At 41.4% G+C, this 19,953-nt stretch overlaps 1 protein-coding gene and 1 pseudogene across 3 annotated transcripts; one reads left to right on the forward strand and one right to left on the reverse strand.

Moving 5' to 3' along the window:
- Positions 1-2,904: 2,904 nt before the first annotated feature.
- LOC307185394 (alcohol dehydrogenase class-3) lies at positions 2,905-16,013 on the forward strand. Of its 2 annotated transcripts, XM_079919610.1 has the most exons (9): positions 2,905-3,036; positions 5,951-6,052; positions 7,695-7,836; positions 8,717-8,804; positions 11,430-11,649; positions 11,800-12,060; positions 12,787-12,922; positions 15,442-15,580; positions 15,720-16,013. In XM_079919610.1, the coding sequence occupies exons 1-9, from the start codon at positions 3,025-3,027 to the stop codon at positions 15,742-15,744; spliced, it is 1,125 nt and encodes a 374-aa protein (XP_079775736.1). In that variant the 5' UTR covers positions 2,905-3,024; the 3' UTR covers positions 15,745-16,013. The 2 variants fall into 2 exon arrangements, with proteins under 2 accessions (XP_079775736.1, XP_079775737.1); XM_079919611.1 differs by lacking the exons at positions 2,905-3,036; positions 7,695-7,836 and having other exon boundaries at positions 6,022-6,052.
- A 1,603-nt stretch (positions 16,014-17,616) lies between these two features.
- Positions 17,617-18,118, reverse strand: LOC307185548 (macrophage migration inhibitory factor-like; annotated as a pseudogene). Its single transcript has one exon. The product of its transcript is annotated as a macrophage migration inhibitory factor-like (transcript).
- Between the last annotated feature and the right edge of the window lie 1,835 nt (positions 18,119-19,953).

Here is a 19,953-nt window from a genome sequence, read left to right on the forward strand (position 1 = left end):
TTCTTATCTTTGCTCCTCTTTTGGTAAGGTGCTTTTTTCCCTCTGGCTTCTTTCAAGATTTTTTCATCTTTGATTTTCTGTCATTTGAATATGTTATGCCTAGGTGTAGTTTTTTTGTTTGTTTATTTTTGTTTTGTTTTTTGGCATCAGCCTCCTTGGTGTTCTTTGAGCTTCTTTAATCTGTGGTTCAGTGTCTGACATTAACTTGAGGAAATTCGCAATCATTATTGCTCTAAATATTGCTCCTGTTTCTTTCTCTTCCTTCTTCTGGCATTCTCATTATGTATATGTTATGCCTTTTGTAGTTACCCCATAGCTCCTAGATATTCTTTTCCATTTATTTCAGTTTTTTTTTTCTGTTTGCTTTTCAGTTTAGTAAGTTTCTACTGACATATCTTCAACCTCATAGATCTTTTCCTCAGTTATGTACAATCTATAAATAAACCCACTGGCACTTCCCTGGTGGCTCAGTGGTTAAGAATCCGCCTGCCAATGTACGGGACATGGGTTCGATCCCTCATCTGGGAAGATGCCACATGCCGTGGAGCAACTAAGCCCTTGCACCACAACTACTGAGCCTGCACTCTAGAGCCCATGAGCCACAACTACTGAGCCCGCGTGCCGCAAATGCTGAAGCCTGTGTGCCTAGAGACCGTGCTCCGCAAGAGAAGCCACTGCAATGAGAAGCCCATGCACTGGAATGAAGAGTAGCCCCCGCTCGCCGCAACTAGGGAAAAGCCTGTGTGCAGCAACAAAGAGCCAATGCAGCCAAAATAAATAAATAAATTATTATTATTTTTTTTTTTAAACAAAGGGCTTCCCTCATGGTGCAGTGTTGAGAGTCCACCTGCCGATGCAGGGGACATGGGTTCATGCCCTGGTCTGGGAAGATCCCACACGACGCGGAGTGGCTGGGCCCGTGAGCCATGGCTGCTGAGCCTGCGCGTCCAGAGCCTGTGCTCTGCAACGGGAGAGGCCACAACAGTGAGAGGCCCGCGTACCGCAAAAAAAAAAAAAAAAAAGCCCACCAAAGGCATTCTTCATTTCCATTTCAGTGATTTTAATTTCTAGCATTTCTTTTTGTTTCTTTCTTAGAATTTCCATCTTTCTGCTTACATTATCCATCTGTTCTTGCATATTGTCTATTTTTTCCATTAGCACCCTCAGCATATTAATCATAGTTATTTTAAATTCCTGATAATGTCAACATCACTGCAATATCAAAGTCTGGTTCTAATGCTTGCTCTGTCTCTTCAAACTGTGTTTTTTGCCTTTTAGTATGCCTCGTCATTTTTTGTTGAAAGGCACATATGATATACTTATTGGGTAAAAAGGTGGTAAATAGGCCTTTAGTCATGTAATGGTAAGGTGTAGGAGAAGGGGAAGGTTTCTGTAGTCTGATGATTAGATCTGGGTCCTTCAATGATACACACAAAGACAGAAAAAAGAGTACCTTTAAGGAAAAAGGATGACAGGATGAGTCTGGGACAAGTTGAGTCTGAGATAATTGTGAGATATCCTAATGGAGGCAGAGGTCTAGAAGGCAGTTGTGTGCCCAAGTCTGGAGTTTACTGGGAGCCATCCTGATTCATAATCTAGAAGTGGTCCTTATATAAACAGAAGTTAAAAGCCATGGTGTAGATGAGTGGGTAGAGTGAAAGGAAAGGCTTCGGACAAACTTTTTGGGAGCACTAACCCTTAAGGTATATACTGAGGGAAAGGAGCCATTAAAAAGACTGAGCAGCAAGGAAGAAGAGTGGTCTGTTCAGTAGAGCCATTTTAATAAAATTCAGCATCCATAACAGAGTTTAAGAGTAAACTGGCAAATACTTCATCCTCCCTCTCTCTACACTCTGGTCCACTCTTAAAACACATCAAATGCATCCATGTTTCAGAGATTTTTCCCTGCCCACTTCTCCTCCTCGCAAAGTTCTCTCCCCATGTCCTATCGACCACCATCAGAAATCCTACTCACCCTTCAGCAGCAGCTGGCATAGGAGCCTGGTGTAAAATGAAGGATGTTGCCCACCATCCAATTCTGCAAGGATTGAGTCACTGGCCACTGCAGTCGCTGACCTACAGTGCATCCTGAAAGGAATTCAGGGTGAAGATCAGGAAAGTGGCACTCCGTGCTCTGGGAAAACAGGAGAAACAGGCCCTTAGATAGTGAGAAATATTTCAAGAGAAACTTTTTTATGAACCTGGATTCTCACACCTTCCCATGCACGAAAATCATTCACTTAAGATACCTGTTCCTCGGGACTAGCAATAACCTTCTAGGAGATAACACGCTGGATTACATGGACCTCCCTCCTCCAAATCACATATCTATTGGCCTCCCAAGACAACTCTTCTGAGCTATCTGAGAGGCTGTCTCCCACGCCACAGTCCCCAGCAGGACACTGAATAAACTCACTGGTCGTCCCTTGCGCGTTTTTTTTCAAGTTGACGCTGGGAAGTGTCCTGAAGGCGCTTCCGTTTGGGGCGTGCCCTTTATTCTTCTTCAAACAGCTCAGCTGACGGAGACTCCCTCGAACAACTGCATCTTGCCTTGCGCTCTCAAGACGTGCCCACAAAGTGTGTAGAAGGAGCACAAAGACGGTGCAGTCCTCTCATGGCTTCTCACATGCTTCCAGAGAATTTAATTCCTGGCTCCTCACCTTCCACCACTCTCCTTTGTAAGCTTTATCGACGCTGCCTGGGCTACAGTCACACGGGGAAACCCTTTCCTGACAGATATAGTGCAGGGCGCCTGTCACGTGGCTCACGAAGCTGCCGCCACCAACCAGCCTCCTTGACACCCCTCCAGCTCCCCGCGAGACCACCTGGGCCTCCGCAGGCGCGTTGGCCGGGCCGCACCCCAGGCCCCGCCCCTCACGGCCCGGCCCCCGCAAACCCCGCCTCCACGCTCTCCCCGGCGCAGGCGGGACCGCGCCGGACGCACGCCCCACCCACATCCTCGAGCTTTCATTGCGGTGGGGACTTTCCCGAGTCCTTGCTTTGCGCTGACCGGAATCCGAGAAGATGGCGAGCCAGGTATTGTCAGCTGCTACGCTGGCTGAGTCCAGAAAACGAAGCGAGGGAGGGAAACTATGGAGCAGAAACGGGCCCCTGGCCGGGTGGGGGGGGGATCGTGGAGGGGGGGAGTCAGGAGGTGAGGGGGAGACGCGCGGGGCCTGGCCCTGAGACGGCCTCCGGCTGCCGGAGCTGAAACGGGGCTTCGGTCGAGCGGTTCAGCAAGAAGGGAGGGAGGAAGCTTTGTTTCGGCTCCGTTCGTGGGAGGGTTTTTGCTGCTTCTTCCTGGGACAGCCGAAGCGGGGTGGAGGTGGGGAGAACCGGAGAGTGGAGGTGAGGGGGGAGTCGGTCTCTAGCCTGGTGTTCTGGGGGTGGCTTAGGGGCCGCCACGCCTTGCGTACACAAAAATAAGTAACTTGCCCGGGGCCATACTTTTCGGTGGCAAAGCTGCAGCCAGAGCCCGTGCTCCTAACCCCTGCGTTGCCTGTTTTTCACGATAGTGGTTCATAATTGAGCTATTACTGTGCTACCAAGGAATGTTTTTTTGTTTTTTTGTTTTTGCGGTACGCGGGCCTCTCACTGCTGTGGTCTCCCCCGCCGCGGAGCACAGGCTCCGGACGCGCAGGCCCAGCGGCCATGGCTCACGGGCCCAGCCGCTCCACGGCACGCGGGATCCTCCCGGACCGGGGCACGAACCCGCGCCCCCCCGCATCGGCAGGCGGACCCTCAACCACTGCGCCACCAGGGAAGCCCCAGGAATGTATTTTTGGAAGGCTCTTAAGGGCCCTTTCGGTAACGTTTTGGAGCACTTGGGCACCAGAGCTTTTTTTTTTCCCTCCTTTAATCCTCACATAACAGCTATGCAAGGTAGTGTAGCCCATTTTACAGACCAAAAACTTGAGGGTTAGTGGTTTGTCGTGCTTAGTGATAACACTAAACATAGTGAGCCGGGGTTCCGAACCCTGTGCAACAGACTATTATTGCAAGTTCTTGAAATACAGATTAGACAATAAACAAAGGCAGAAATATATGAGTAATATGATTAATCCGTCTAAAGTTGCTGATTGTTTTAATGCTTTGCAAACAGATTTTCTAAAAAGATTTGGACTTGAATAGAAATGGTAAATTCTAAACGATCTTTCAGATTTAACAAGTTGGCAGGGTTTTTTCCTTATTACCAAGTGCCTTCAGCAGAGAATGTGAAAACTTATAATTCCTGTGATAGTTCAGATGTTGAAGTAGAGCAATTGCGTGTGGATTTAGTGTGGGGCTTTGTTTTGTTTAGAATTGTCATTGACAGGAAAAGGTTAAACTTTCACATATGCTTTAAAAGGGTGGAGAAGGGACTTAAAGCTTAGATTATGGATGATTTATTCTTGTTGCTTCAGATCTCTAGAATATGTGACTTCATTGTTAGTATTCTGAATTTTACCTTTGGAGTTTCATTTTGAAATTTATGGTACATTGAGGTGAAAAAAGATTCTAATGCAGTGTATGAATTTTTTTTACCAGATTGATTGATCAGATTTAATATCTACATTTTAATTTTAAAAGTGATCATTTCCAGCCTCGCCAATTAACACAAGCCACTCATCCTTCTACATAGTTCAGTTCTTTTTCTCTACTCTTTGTTCTCTTGCTACTAATAACTACCACCTTATTTCTGCAAAGCTACACTGTATCAAGGACTGTATAAGGGGCTTCATATTCACCATTCACAGTCACTCTATATGTAGATATTTTATCTTTATGTAACTAATTCTTCCTCATCTTTCCGCATCCCAGTTAAAAGTGACGCTTTCCCAAACCCACCAACCAAAATCTCCACATTTTGCATTCTGTAGCACTTTGTGCCTATCCCTTTAAATCACACTTTTTGTAATCGTTAGCTTTCGAGTCTGTCTCCTATAAACCCATTGCAATCTTTATTCTGTGAACATGCTTCATAAGCATTATGTGAACGAGTCAAAACCTTCCTTATTACACTTCATTCTCTGGTAAAGGAGGAGTGTACTGACTAGACTCTGAAGTAGCACTATACTATAGAAATACAGTATGAGTCACATATATAATTTTAAGTTTTCTATTAGCCACATTAAAACGGTATTAAGTTGGATTAAAACTTAACCCAATGTAGTCAAAATACTATCGCAACATGTAATCAATATTTTTTTAATATTATTGAAATATTTTAATTTTTTTATACTAACTCTTCAAAATCTGGGTATATTTTCTACTTACAGCTTATCTCAGTTCAGACTGGCCATTTTTCAAGCACTCAAAAGCCACACGTGGCAAGTGGCTACTGTGTTGGATAGCACAGTTGAAAGGGATAGATGTAGGGTTTTTTTAATTCCCCCATTCTGATACTTTTCCTTACGCTCCTTCCCACGGTGCAGTTTTGCACTAAACCAGTGTTACTTAAACCAGCCTGAGCAAAAGAATTTCGTAGGGCACATCTTAAGCATTCAGATTCCTTGGACCCTGTACCAGACTAGAATCAGATTTTCTTGGAACCTGTATTGTTAACCAGCTCCTGTTTATGCATTGTAGAGGGTCATTAAATATTTGATGAGTGAAACTTTATTTTTTTTATGGGGGGGGGCATGCGGTTTGCAGGGATCTTAGTTTCCCCGGAACAGGGATTGAAAGTGGGCCCCAGCAGTGAAAGCGCCGAGTCCTAACCACGGGACTGCCAGGGAATTCCTGAATTAAACTTCTTCATGTGGTCATCTCGATTAAACCTTTTTAATGAATATCACTTACACGAAGTATAAACCCGTGCCAGACAGTTCTCCATATCACTTAGAGTTATATGTGTCTTTGTGAATTTGTGATATACTTTCTAAGATTAGCATTCCAGCATCTAAATTAACTAAGTAGTTTGTTACTAGTTCAGGAGGATAAACATCTTGCTCTGTTTTCCCCATTTCAGGTTATCAAATGTAAGGCTGCGGTTGCCTGGGAGGCTAGAAAGCCTCTCTCCATAGAGGAGATAGAGGTGGCACCCCCAAAGGCTCATGAAGTTCGAATTAAGGTAATGAAACATCCAAGGCACTGGGAGAAAAAGGCTTACAATTAGGTCTCTGGATAGATGAGTCCTCTGAGGTCTGCAGAGGAGAAATCCCAAAGGACAGTGTCAAGGAGAAGGTATTGAACGTCATCCAACCTTGGAATCACAGCCTCTTATTTTATCCCTCTCACCTTTGCAGCAGTCTTCTCCCATCTTTTTAGCTTTGGTGTTGTGCTGAGCAGCCTTCTCCATGGATCATTGGATTACTGCATTTTATCTTCTGTAGTCTGGGTTTAAGGTGGCTTGGTAGGATGCTCCCCTTTCTGCTGATCCCATAAGTTAAAATCTATGGTGACACATTAGAAACAAAAGAAGAAAGAAATGGTCTTTGGATTGTTAGAAGAAACTTCAAATAAGATTTAGGAAGAGGTTCCTAATTGATTAGACCAACAAGCAAGTGAAGTAAGCTTGCTAAGAGAGCTTTAAAATGTACTGACCCTTGCAGACAAGGCCAGGGTTCAGGGGATTCACTATTGCAGTGCTTCTCAACCTCTGCTGTGGCAGGGAAGTTGAAGTTACCCCTGGAGAGAGTCATACTGCACAAGGCAGGCAGCTGGATGTTCTGGCATTCTCCTCTGTACTTGTTTTCATATAAAATCAGTGCTTTAAAGTAGTGAACATTGAATGAAACTAACCTCTAGAAAAAATAAGCATTTTTTGCTGTGAATTGGAGTATACTTACCCCATCCCACCTCCAATTCTCAGGTTCCCAGGGGTCACACTGAACAAGTTGAGAAGCCAGAGCCAAATAACTTTCATATCCTTTTAACCCAGGCCCAGGGATCTGAAATCTTAGACTGGTGTGTGTGTATTTCTTTAAGTTCAGAAATCAGCCTGGTTGTGATTTTGCTACTAAAAAAGAAAGTGTTGGTCCTGGATGTACTAAAATGAGCCGTATCGGGCACACTGAGTTCAGCAGGCTTCCTTGGGAAACGGCTAACAAACAGCCAAGAATGTTACATTGTAATTGGATATATTTGTGAGAAGCATAGAAGCATAAATACAGACACCCCCAAGACTTTTCCTTTCTGTGCTTTTGGTAGTTTGGAGAAGTGAGAGGTGCTTGAAGGCTAGAGAAATCGGGATAAAGGGCTTATTGAAGTAGAAATTGTGTGTGGCTGCTAAAAGGGGAGTTGGTTCCAGTAAAACCTCTGAGTTTTGGCCCAGACCAAGCAGGCTGACGTATTTCAGAAATAGCCAATACCTTATTAGAAGTCGCATTCCCCAGCAGTTAGGAGGAGGCCAGCAGTGAGATGGGCTCCACCTGCTTTTGCACACAGGGGATGTTCCTCTCCACACCTGCAGACGGCACAGTGCCCAAAACATCACCTTGTTTACCTTCTCCTGCTAACATGCACTGAAAAGGAGAATAGATGTACCATGTTTCATTGCCTATAAATGCACCGTTACTTTTAAGTACCACTAAGAAAATGCTGCCAGTTCTAATTAAGATGCCATAGAGTTTAAGCATATGCTGATTTTAGAGAGGTTAAAATATGAAAGAATTGTATCTTCTAATCAATAAAATGTTATTAAAGTAAAAGTGCCTCCACCTATGCCTCACTGAATCGCATGCACACACGCAGACACTTTAATACCCTGTTAGATTATTGCCACTGCAGTTTGCCACACTGACGCCTATACCCTGAGTGGGGCTGATCCTGAAGGGAGTTTTCCAGTGATCTTGGGACATGAAGGTGCTGGAATTGTGGAAAGTGTTGGTGAAGGAGTTACTAAGCTGAAGGCAGGTAAGGAGAGTATTTGAATCACTTATTTTACAATTTTGGCTTATTTCTATAGGGAAATTATGTTTCTCATTACTTATACATTGTTTATTCGTGAATAAGTTATCGCCTCAGTAAGTTGTCAAGATTGATTTTATACGCCTCATCTGAAAAGCACAAATATTTGAGAGTTTCTTTCTCTCTGATTATGCAGACTGCTGTTTATCTGAAATGGTTTAAGTACATCGCCAAAGCAAATTTTGCCCAATTAAGCAAGAATTTTTGAAGATGCATTGAGTCAGTGTTTTGAAGCACATGACCTCCTTGTTCTCCACGTACTGTTTTAAAAGTTTCACTTAGACAGAAATTTGAAGCTTGTATTTTTTGCATAGGCAGTGTCTGAATGATGTCATGTAGGTAAAGTTCTAGGTCTTAAAGTTGTTAACTTTGCAAAGCTGCATGGATTGACAAGAATGGGAATTTGGGGGACTTCCCTGGTGGAGCAGTGGTTAAGAATCCGCCTGCCAGTGCAAGGGACAAGGGTTCGAGCCCTGGTCCAGGAAGATCCCACATGCTCCAGAGCAGCTAAGCCCGTGTGCCACAACTACTGAGCCTGCACTCTAGAGCCCGCAAGCCACAACTACTGAAACCCGCGCGCCTACAGCCCATGCTCCACGACAAGAAACGCCACCACAATGAGAAGCCCGTGCACCGCAACGAAGAGTAGCCCCCGCTTACCGCAACTAGAGAAAGCCTGCACACAGCAGCGAAGACCCAATGCAGCCAAAAATAAATAAATAAAATTTTTTTAATTAAAAAAAAATGGGAATTTGCAGGGGCTGATGTATTCATTTAGAATCAGATGCTACCTATTCAGGATAATGTCCTTGCATTTGTTTTCCAGGTGATACTGTCATCCCACTTTACATCCCACAGTGTGGAGAGTGCAAATTTTGTCTAAATCCTAAAACGAACCTTTGCCAGAAGATAAGGTTAGTATCTTTTTATTTTATTCTTAAAACAAGAGGTAACACTAATCATGATAATATCATGATAATAAGTAATTACGTGGCAATTTATACAGGGCATTTTACATGAATTATTTCATTCCATCTTTAGGGCAACCTGTCATTATCATTGCTATCACTATATTCATAGATGAGAAAATTTAGACCCAGAAATTAAGTGGTGTGCCCAGCATCATCAGCTGTTAAGAGGTACCTCACAAATTTCTGAACCCGTTCTCTTTCCATAACACTAGGCTAAATTTGCCAAAATATGTAGTAAGGAGGGACATGCTTATGAAATTAAATGAAGTCATTTTTATGAGCCATGTTATTGTCCATGAAATCGAAGTAATAAAACTTAGCTCATAAGGTTTTGGGAAGACTACAAGAGATAACATAACCTTTTGACACAGAAAAGGTGGTTATTTGATTGTAGCAAGGTAACACACTTAAAGAACTTCAAGGCATTTAAGATCTTGTGTCTGTTCGCCCCTTTTTTGTCTTTTTTATTGAAGTAGAACATACATATAATGAAGTAATTAAAGTATACAAATCTTAAGTGTACAGCTCCATGAATTTTTATATCGCCTTATAATAGTTATAACCATCACCCAGATCAAGATAGAGAATAGTTATAATAGTTATAACTATCTAATAGTTATAACCATCACCCAGATCAAGATAGAGAACCCTTCCAGCAGCCCACAAAGTTCTTCATGTCCCATACAAGTCAACATCTGCCTCCCTCAAAGCTAACCACTATTTTGATATCTTTCACTGTAGGACTTCATATAAACAGAATTATGCAATATGTGCTGTTTTGTCTGGCTTCCTTCGAGATGTATCCAGGTTGCTCTGTGCATCAGTGATTTTCTTTTGTTTCTTTCACATTCCATTCCAAATAATCACTGTTACATTCTCCTGTTCATGGACATTTACGTTGCTGCCAGTTTGGACCTGTTGCGATTAGTGCCACTATAAGCATTCATATGTGTCTCTTGGTGGACATATACACAACTTTCTCTTGGGTATTTCCCTAGGATTGAAATTGCTGAGTCATGGGATATACTCCCACCAGCAGTGTTTGGGAGATCTGTTTATTTTTGCATTTTTTTCTAATGCCATTGACAAAATTAGTTTCTATTTTTGGAAATAAGGTTCCATTTATTTTATCACGTAAATCCAGTTAAAAAGCTAGAACCGGACTTCCCTGGTGGCGCAGTGGTTGAGAGTCCGCCTGCCGATGCAGGGGACACGGGTTCGTGCCCCAGTCTGGGAGGATCCCACATGCCGTGGAGCGGCTGGGCCCGTGAGCCATGGCTGCTGAGCGTGCACGTCCGGAGCCTGTGCTCCGCAATGGGAGAGGCCGCAACAGTGAGAGGCCCGCGTACCGCAAAAAAAAAAAAAAAAAAAAAAAAGCTAGAACCGAAAAAAGAAAAAAACTAGGCATTTTGAAAGGGAATTCCAAACACGGTCTGAAAAAATTTTGACACGTCAGATATAATAATGGTAATAGGTTTTTTTGTGGCTGTCTGTAACCTTTTAGAAGGACAAGTCCTTTCAAAGCTTAAAATACATCCCATATCACCTTTTGTTCAAGAAACTCTTCTGGGACAGGAGCAATTTCTCACATTCAGAGCTAAACAAACTTAACTTGCTCTCATAAAGATACAAGTTATTTATCGTAGAGCTTTGTCACCTATTTGTTGTTTGTTTCTGATCATATTTTTGTTTTTCTCCCAAAGGAAATGTACTTATTCTTGAATCCAGAGGCAATCCATTTTTCTTCATCTATATATATTTATTTATTCACATGTATTCCAAAGGATTTGTCCAAGAATGTACATCAAATTGTAGTGTTTATTTTTGTTAAAATAACATATATATTAAGCACTCTGTGCCAGGCACAGTGCTAGTGCTTTACATAACCTCATTTGATCTTTATAGCAATGTCTAAGAAAGATAGATTTCTCTGATTTTCTGGTGAGGAAATTAAGGCACAAAAGTTAATTCACTTGCTCAGGAGCACGTGGGATTTGAGCACAAGTGTGTCTGCCTTTAGGGCCCATGTTCCTAAGCAAGATGTTACATCACCTATTTAGAATATCAAAAATAATTTTTGTTACCATGTATCGTATCAGTGGTGAGAGCTACACTCTTGAAACAGGCCTCCTGAAAGGTCTAAATCAGCCAGTGTGGACATCTACTTTCATCAGCTGATGTGGATAGTTGCTTGTAATCTTTGCTGTGTAGATGCTGGTTTTGGCTTTATGAAGTTATATTTGGTCACAGAGTTTTACGATGGAATTTTAAAATCATTTCATCTGATCCATAAATTGTACCTGTTAAAATTATTTCAATACTCTGACAGTATAATCCAGAAGCATATTGAATGCTGGAAAAGATAGGTAAGATTATAATTCTTTTATAAGTTTTCCTAATAAGGCATTGCTGAAAGGTGCTAAATTAATGAATATATTAGAAATTAGACTTTTGGTCTTAGCACACTCTTCTGTTTACTGGTCATTATTTTTAAAATTGATTTCTTTTTCCTGTGCATTTTAGGAAACTTGATTCTACCCTACCTTCTTCCTTTTTTATTTTCTTTAGAGTCACTCAAGGGAAAGGATTAATGCCAGATGGCACTAGCAGATTTACTTGTAAAGGAAAGACAATTTTACATTACATGGGAACCAGCACATTTTCTGAATACACAGTTGTGGCTGATATCTCTGTTGCTAAAATTGATCCTTTAGCCCCTTTGGATAAAGTCTGCCTTCTGGGTTGTGGCATTTCAACTGGTTATGGTGCTGTTGTGAACACTGCCAAGGTAAGTGTTGGCCTGGGTTTTAGCGTCCACCTTCTAATTTCATACAACAAAGCCTTGCTGGAATAGTGAAATAGGCCCAAACAGTAAGAAACCTAATGATTTCCTTGACTCTTGTGAAATGAGTACCTTATAGACTATCTTTACTATTAGGTGGAGCCTGGCTCTACTTGTGCCGTCTTTGGCCTGGGAGGAGTTGGACTGGCAGTTATCATGGGCTGTAAGGTGGCTGGTGCATCCCGGATCATTGGTGTGGACATCAATAAAGATAAATTCACAAGGGCTAAGGAGTTTGGGGCCTCTGAGTGTATTAACCCCCAGGACTTCAGTAAACCTATCCAGGAAGTGCTCGTTGAGATGACTGATGGGGGAGTGGACTATTCCTTTGAGTGTATTGGCAATGTTAAAGTCATGGTGAGTATGCTTGGCTTCATTCCAAGTGGTGGTGGTGGGGGCTGCTTTTTTTAATGTAATTTCTTTAATTAAGGTCAAAAATTGTTTTGTTTTGTAAAGGAAAAGTCTTGAATTCCCTGATAAGAATTATTAGAAGGGAAAATGACTACTTGAACTAGAAATTGGAAATGATACAAGGGAAAGATGAAGGGAAATGTTTCTTTGCTTTTCAGTGTACACATAAATCTCAGAGTATGTTTCATTAAATGAAAAGGCAAAATGATGCAGCTGTAGAGAACATGGGCTTTGGAATTAGATATATGTCCACTTACTAACTCAGTGACCTTGAGCAACTACTTAACTTCTCTAAACCTGTTTCCTTATGTGTAAAATGCAGATAGTAACTGTAGGTACCTGACACAAAGTAGACACTCAGCAGAAGTATAACTATTACTTCTCTGCCTGCTGCCTTTATTAAGCCTTTAGAATTTTGAGCTAAGATTTACTTTTTAAAATAACAAATGAAAGCTTTTTATTTTCAATTTGTGTCAGTGTTGGGCCAAGTTCGTAAATTTTTTAAAATACCTGTTAAAATTGTTCAATAAAATTAAACGTACTAAATACTCACTTTGGACATTTTGTTGCCGTTTTTCTAATAAGCTCTGTACCACCACCCTCTCCCCCGGAAGTTTCTGGGGAAGCAGATATTCTCAGCACAGTGCACTGACCTCTGTGATTTCCCTGCAGAGAGCTGCGCTGGAGGCCTGCCACAAAGGCTGGGGCGTTAGCGTGGTGGTTGGAGTAGCTGCCTCAGGTGAAGAAGTTGCCACTCGTCCATTCCAGCTGGTAACAGGCCGCACGTGGAAAGGCACTGCCTTTGGAGGTAATTTGGTGGATGAGATGAGTACATTTTCTCTTTTGTTACTTCCATTGGCAGAATTTTAATCCTAGTCAGCATTTACCCCTGGGACTGGGGAGGTGCTCAGCTTCTCCTGAAGCACAAGGCTACTTCTTACACATTGAAAAAAATATTAATATTCTGTTAATGAAATAGTTGAGGGTAGGTCAGGAGTGAGAAGCTGGTTACAGGATAAGCAAACGACAGTATCAGCCACCCTGTGCCGTGTTGTAGACTTACATAGGTTATTGGCATTTTTTACTCATTTGTCCAGAGAGTGCAGTGATCCCTGGATGTGATCATACTTCCGTCTGAATAGCACTGATTTCAGCAGTAACCAATACTAAGTCTTAAACTGAAAATATTAAATTTGACAAAACCTTACAACAAAATTGAAAAGCTGCCAGACTGATCATTTTTCCCTTGTATGATCCTAAAAGTATGTGGTTGTTTGGGGTTGCCTAACTACCAGCAGAATGCTGAGAAAGTTTCCACCTTTTTCAAGGTTGCTCAGCTAGAGAAGAGAAAAGACATCAAAACATGTTTGTAGGGGCTTCCATAGTGGCACAGTGGTTGAGAATCTGCCTGCTAATGCAGGGGACACGGGTTCGAGCCCTGGTCTGGGAGGATCCCATATGCCGCGGAGCAACTGGGCCCGTGAGCCACAACTGAGCCTGCGCGTCTGGAGCCTGTGCTCCGCAACAAGAGAGGCCACGATAGTGAGAGGCCCGTGCACCGCGATGAAGAGTGGCCCCCGCTTGCCACAACTAGAGAAAGCCCTCGCACAGAAACGAAGACCCAACACAGCAAAAATTAATTAATTAATTAATTAACTCCTACCCCCAACATCTAAAAAAAAACTATAAAAAAAACAGCTGTTTATTTCAAAAAAAAAACATGTTTGTATATCCCAACTGTTGTGAATAAATGAAATCTAAAGTTTTTCATAGATTTTTAAAAAATATATTTATATCCTTACCATCCTCCTAAGGAGAAAGAATTACATAGCATGAGGGTTTTTTTCCTCAAGAATTTGCATTTCTTTTTTTTTAACATCTTTATTGGAGTATAATTGCTTTACAATGGTGTGTTAGTTTCTGCTGTATAACAAAGTAATCAGCTATGCATATATATATATCCCCATATCTCCTCCCTCTTTCATCTCCCTCCCACCCTCCCTATCCCACCCCTCTAGGTGGTCACAAAGCACAGAGCTGATCTCCTGTGCTATGCGGCTGCTTCCACAAGCTATCTTTTTTACATTTGGTAGTGTATATAAGTCCATGACACTCTCTTACTTTGTCCCAGCTTACCCTTCCCCCTCCCCGTGTCCTCAAGTCCATTCTCTAATAGCATGAGTTTTTAATGATCTGTGTTTAAGCAAAGTGTCCCCTACCTCATGCCAGCTTTTGTTTCAAGGCCAAAAGAAAAGATTAGGAAAGTATGAAAAATGAGGGGTTTGGTCAGAGTTTTCCTTCCTTATACTACAGAATTTGTCAAGGCAAATGTCAAGCTGACTAAACCCTCTTTTCCAAACCGCTACACGTATGCCGCACTTGAGTATTTTAAATGGACAGACTTTCAGAGCCATACGTGCAGCTCAGGGGCATCATCTCAGGGTCCATAGCTGTATTTGAAAGGGTGTTCTTAGTCCGGGAGCCTGAGCCAGGGGGTTTGGTAGTCACCTCTCACTGAAGCCTCATCCAAGCACATGCTTATTGGGAAATAAGCTGGAGCCTTGGGGCCCCATGGGTGTTGCTAAAATATGACTCACAAATGTAAACAGAAGTTTCAGTTTAGGGAATGGCAGTGGCTGTGGTTGTCTCAGTTACCAGATTTAAAGGAGAAGAAAAAGCACTGCAGTTTGGAAGGAAAGGGTAACTGGTAGAGGACACAAGAAGGGAGATTTGGGAAAGGCTCAAAAGAGGTTTGAAATGTGGTCCAAAGACTCCCTGGTTTAAAAGGTGGGAAGGCTTCTTTGTTGATTTACTGCTTCTTTCAACACAAGTGAGAAATTGAAGGATCTGATTTTGTTTAAAATGGTAACCTGTAACTAAAGATCACCTACTTTGCTTTTCAATTTCAGTTTTCTCTTCTGAGATGGTACCCTTATTGTTGAAATTAAAACCACAGAAATAGTCATGTATCACATCAGTTTTTTTCTTCCTTGAATTTCACGCTTACAGAAATCTTTGCTGTTGTGGACTTAAATAAGCTTATTCTGATTCTAGAGTTCTATCCTGTATGGTATAAAAATCTCCATTAAGATTTAATGAGATTTTAGTAAACCTTAATACAGAAAAAGTAAGTGCTCAAAAGGCATTTACTTTTTTCTTAAAGATGTGCATTTCTTCTTCCTCTCTATGCTGATTTTGAAGTTTTTCATTCCTCTTTAGTTCGTGAAAAAATTCATTCTCTTAAATGTCTTTGTCACCCACTAAGTAATAAGCATACTGTAGAGATTTGTTGGAAAACTTAATGAGTAGATGTATGATTTCTTTTAGGATGGAAGAGTGTAGAAAGCATCCCAAAGTTGGTGTCCGAATATATGTCCAAAAAAATAAAGATTGAAGAATTTGTGACTCACAATTTGCCTTTTGACCAAATTAACGAAGCCTTTGAACTGATGCATGCAGGAAAGAGGTGAGCTTTCTCTTTAGCTGTTTAATGTAGAATGTGGTAATGATTTGGGGCTTATGCAGGGAGAAGGGTAAAAAAAAACAATTTTAGTGGTCTTCAAAGAAATCATTCAGAACCTGTTTATTGCTTTCTTCTCTTACAGCATCCGAACTGTTTTAAAGCTTTAAATTCAAAAGAGAAAAATTCTTCCATCCTTATAACTAAGTCTTGTGGTCTGATTGGAGCAGCCAGACAAGCAGGAAGGAGCTCTTTCAAGTTCACATCTTCTTAGACCCTCATTAACTGACTCTGGGGAATAATGTTTTCTGTATAAATTCATAAATGTCTAATCAAGGACAAGGCTAATACTGTCATAAGTCTGTTTTCTGGACTCTTCACATAAATAATTGCTGGCTCATTAAGGAATATTTTTAACATAATAAAAGGCATTTCTGCATATGTGTGGAAGTTGTCAGCTCTGTTGTATGTCAAATTCTTTGTCATGGTTGCTCTCCCCATTATCTTCATTCTTTAAAGGAAAGATGGAGGAAGAAGGGCGGTGGTGAGTATCTGAACCTTGTCTTCTACTGTCCTTGGTAACTTTCGCTTAACTTTTAAGGGTCTCAGGCCCATTTACTAAAGAACAAATTTCTCCAATCAGCAGTAGCACAGTTAATCAGAACCCAGATCTGCTTCTGTGAGATTATCTTCTTGTGGGCAAGTACCATGCATTGTTCAGACTTAGACTCCTAATTCCTAGTATGACATCTGGCCCACAAATTCATCATTGAAACTACCTTCTGAGCTTAAGTAGGTATATATGTGTTGTTGGTCACTCTGAACTATTTCAAGCATATGGAAAATATTTATGTACTGAATACCCAAATTTCCAGTACTTATTTTGTCAAATCTTAACATCTTACTCTTCCAGGCCACTTTGCCTTTCCTCTTCTGCGGTATAGTCGACATCCAGAATTGGGTGTTTATCACTCCCATGCATATTGCCATACTTTGACTACACATATTCGTAAACCCTTTAGTCTTCAGTATTGTCATACATGTTTTAAACATGATACTGTCTCATTCTGCAGCTTTCATTTTTCACTCATTATTTTGTGATTAATCCCTCTTGTAGGTGATGCTCCCATTCATTAATTTTAGTACTGTGCAGTAGTCAATTATATGAACTACCATAATTTATCTGTCTCCAGTTGATAGCATATAGTTGTTGACCAAATTGTTTCTGTATTGCTAACAACACTGGTGGAACATCCTTGTACATTGTGCTCAGTGCATTAGTTATGAAGGATGTGTAGCATAGGATAAACACATTTTAAACCTTACTAGAAATTGTCAAATTGCTCTTAAATGTGGTTGGACATTTTTGCAAATCAGATGGGTGTGAAATGACTTTTATTTGCCTTCCCCTTAATGACTAAAGTCTTTTTTTTTTTTTTTTTTTTTTGGCCGTGGCACACAGCATGGTGGGATCTTAGTTCCCTGACCAGGGGTGGAACCTGAGCCCCCTGCATTGGGAGTGCAGAGTCTTAACCACTGGACCGCCAGGGAGGTCCCAAGTCTTTCATTCTTTTGGCCATTTGTATTTCCTTTTTTGTGAGGCATCTGTTCACATCCTTTGCCCATTTTTCTGTTGGATTACTTCTCTTTTTCTGAGTAATTTTTAGGGGTTCTTTATTCTAGATGCCAATCCTTTGTAAGTTTTATATTAATATATTTTATATTTCTTAATTTTTATTTTAGTATAGTCAAATCTATCAGTCTTTTCCTGGTGCTGTTAAGTAACATTTAGGTTTCTTTACCCTGAGCAGAATAAAGCAGCAAACGAAAATGATGCATAGTCTTACCATCCAGGTGATCCATTAACACAAAAATAAATACATGAAGGCAATACATCCAAGAGTTAGAACATTCAAATAGTAGAGAAAATTGCATAAGAAAAGCTACACTTCCCTCTCCCCCCAAAAAAATAAGTGACCACTATTTAGTTTATGTATCTTCCCAAAAGTTTCTATGAATATAATAGCATTTATACATATACTTTAACACGAAGGAATACTATTAACACTATTCTGTGCTTCCCCCCGTCCCCCGGTCTCCATACCGTTTATTTCTCCGTCCCGGGAGGTGGGGTCGCTGGGGGCGGGGCGGGCAGAAAACCGCGTGCGGGCTGCGGGCCTGGGGCAGGGGACTCCGGAGCGCGACGTGCAGACGAAGGTGGAGCCGTTCCAGCCCACGTTGGCCGCGTTCATATCGTAGTAGTTGATGTAGATCCTGCCCGGGCTGACGCGCAGGCGTCACAGCAGCTTGCTGTCGGAACGGTTCTGCGCGCCGCCGATCTTGGCGATGCTGTGCAGGCTGCAGAGCGCGCACGGCTCGCTGGAGCCCCCGAAAGCCAGGAGCTGGTCCGGGACCACGTGCACCGCGATGTACAGCGCCGGCTTGCCCGTGGCCTGCCTGCGCCAGCTGCTGGGTGAGATCGGAGAGGAGCCCGTCCGGCACAGAGGCGCGGGGCACGTTGGTGTTCACCAGGAATATCGACATGACGGCGAGGGAAGGCGGGGACAGGGATACAGGAACCAACCGACTCTCGTGTGAACGGCGCCCCGCCTATTATGTGCCTTTTTCTTCTTTCTACATCATAGCATAGTTTAGACTGTTTTTGTATCAGGACATCAGATATGCCATGCACATACATATCTTTTGGTTTGATTGAAACCATGTGCTTTTTCTTGTTTTAATTCTTTTGACTGATGTAGCTTAATTACTCCCAAAGTTTGTGTTTCTGAGAGAGCAATATTTAGTTGACTGAAAACTAGAAAAGTGGCAGTTATGGTCAGGACTTCTTTTTTGGATCTCTGGTGCATTTGAAGGACTAGGCAGTATGACCTAGCTTCTCTCATTTTACCTAGAGGGCTGGAGACCCAGTCGGGGCCCAGATGGCTCCAACCTATTGTTCTGGGTGAACTGGAAGAACAATAAAAATAGCTTCTACCCTAGCTGTAGGAAGTGTGCTTTAATCTGATTTGTTTTAGCTCAGCCTTCCAGGAACGAAGTATATTATTGCCTTAAGCGACTGCAGTAACAGAATGGGTATATAGGGTAATAATGGAGGAGAACTAATAATTTTTTTTGGTTTTTTTTCGCCTTTATTTTTCTTCTCATACATGAGTTATACTTGAATGAGAATGGCAAACATTATGTTCTCCAATAATGAGAAAATAATTTTAAGATAGTAAAATAATGTAACTCCAATTCTTGTAGCTGGCCAATTAGGGAGTTTACTTTTCTGTCACTGTCATGTACATAGTCTCGAGCCAGCTAATTCAGTTTAACAAGTATGAGCATTTCCTGGCTGAAAGTACAATTGTCTCTTTCAAAGAACCAGTATTAAGAATCAATTTTACAAGATCTTTAATATAAAGATTCTTGGAACATGGAACTATAGGTATAAAGTATTTCTTGTTAAGATACTTTTAATACATCCTCTTGGGTGGCATCTAGGTTGTTATGTATATTGCGGAACCAAGTATTTTTTGGAAGAACATACACAACATAGGGCTAAAAAACATTCAGTATGTGCATGTCAGCAAATCTATCCTGGTTGTCCAAAATGAGGACTCTACCACCTTAGAAGTATTGTCGGGAATTTTTTGAAGTTATGTTTAAACTGCTTTCTTGGATAAAAGGTATATAATTTTAACACAAGTCGCTAACCTCTGCTGTATATTTCATGAAAGTTGGTAAAAAAAATTTTAAGGATCCAAAATTTTACAATATTAGGATGTATCTTTTAACAGCTTTTTGTTTTTCATTGAAAATGCTGGTATACTTGGCATTTTTCAAATCTTTCCTGCTTTTCCATTTTCAGCATGTCGGGCTATTCTGCTTTCTATTTAACCCACCTAGTGATGTTCACTGTAGAAAGATAGTCCATATACAGGCTGACTTGGAATTCCATGTCTGACTTGGAATGAGTTCTTTACTACATGCACAGAGAACTAACATAAGGTAGAACCTGTGGAATGATGAGGTTATTGAGATGAGGGAAAAAACTGCATTATTTCCAAACTTTGTTAGAGTGGAGCCAGTTAATGTGTGTACAGCTTAAACAAATACAGCTCCGAAAGATAAACACAATGCTACTTCCATTTATCCCATTTCAAAGCAAAATTAAATGTAGCTCATGATTCTCAAAATGTTTTGTTGATCTGGGAAACAGGGAACATATTTTTACATGCACAGATGCTTCAGAACATTTTCTGCATGGCTACCAATCTCCCAAGTAGGTTGATGATCAAAGTCCTAAAGTAACTGACAGTTCTTTGGGCCTAGAGATACTTTGTGACCCAGGAAAAAACCAACTTTGCACTCAGCCA

This window comes from Stenella coeruleoalba (assembly GCF_951394435.1).
Source record: "Stenella coeruleoalba genome assembly, chromosome: 4".
In the NCBI taxonomy this organism is placed as follows: Eukaryota; Metazoa; Chordata; class Mammalia; order Artiodactyla; family Delphinidae; genus Stenella; species Stenella coeruleoalba.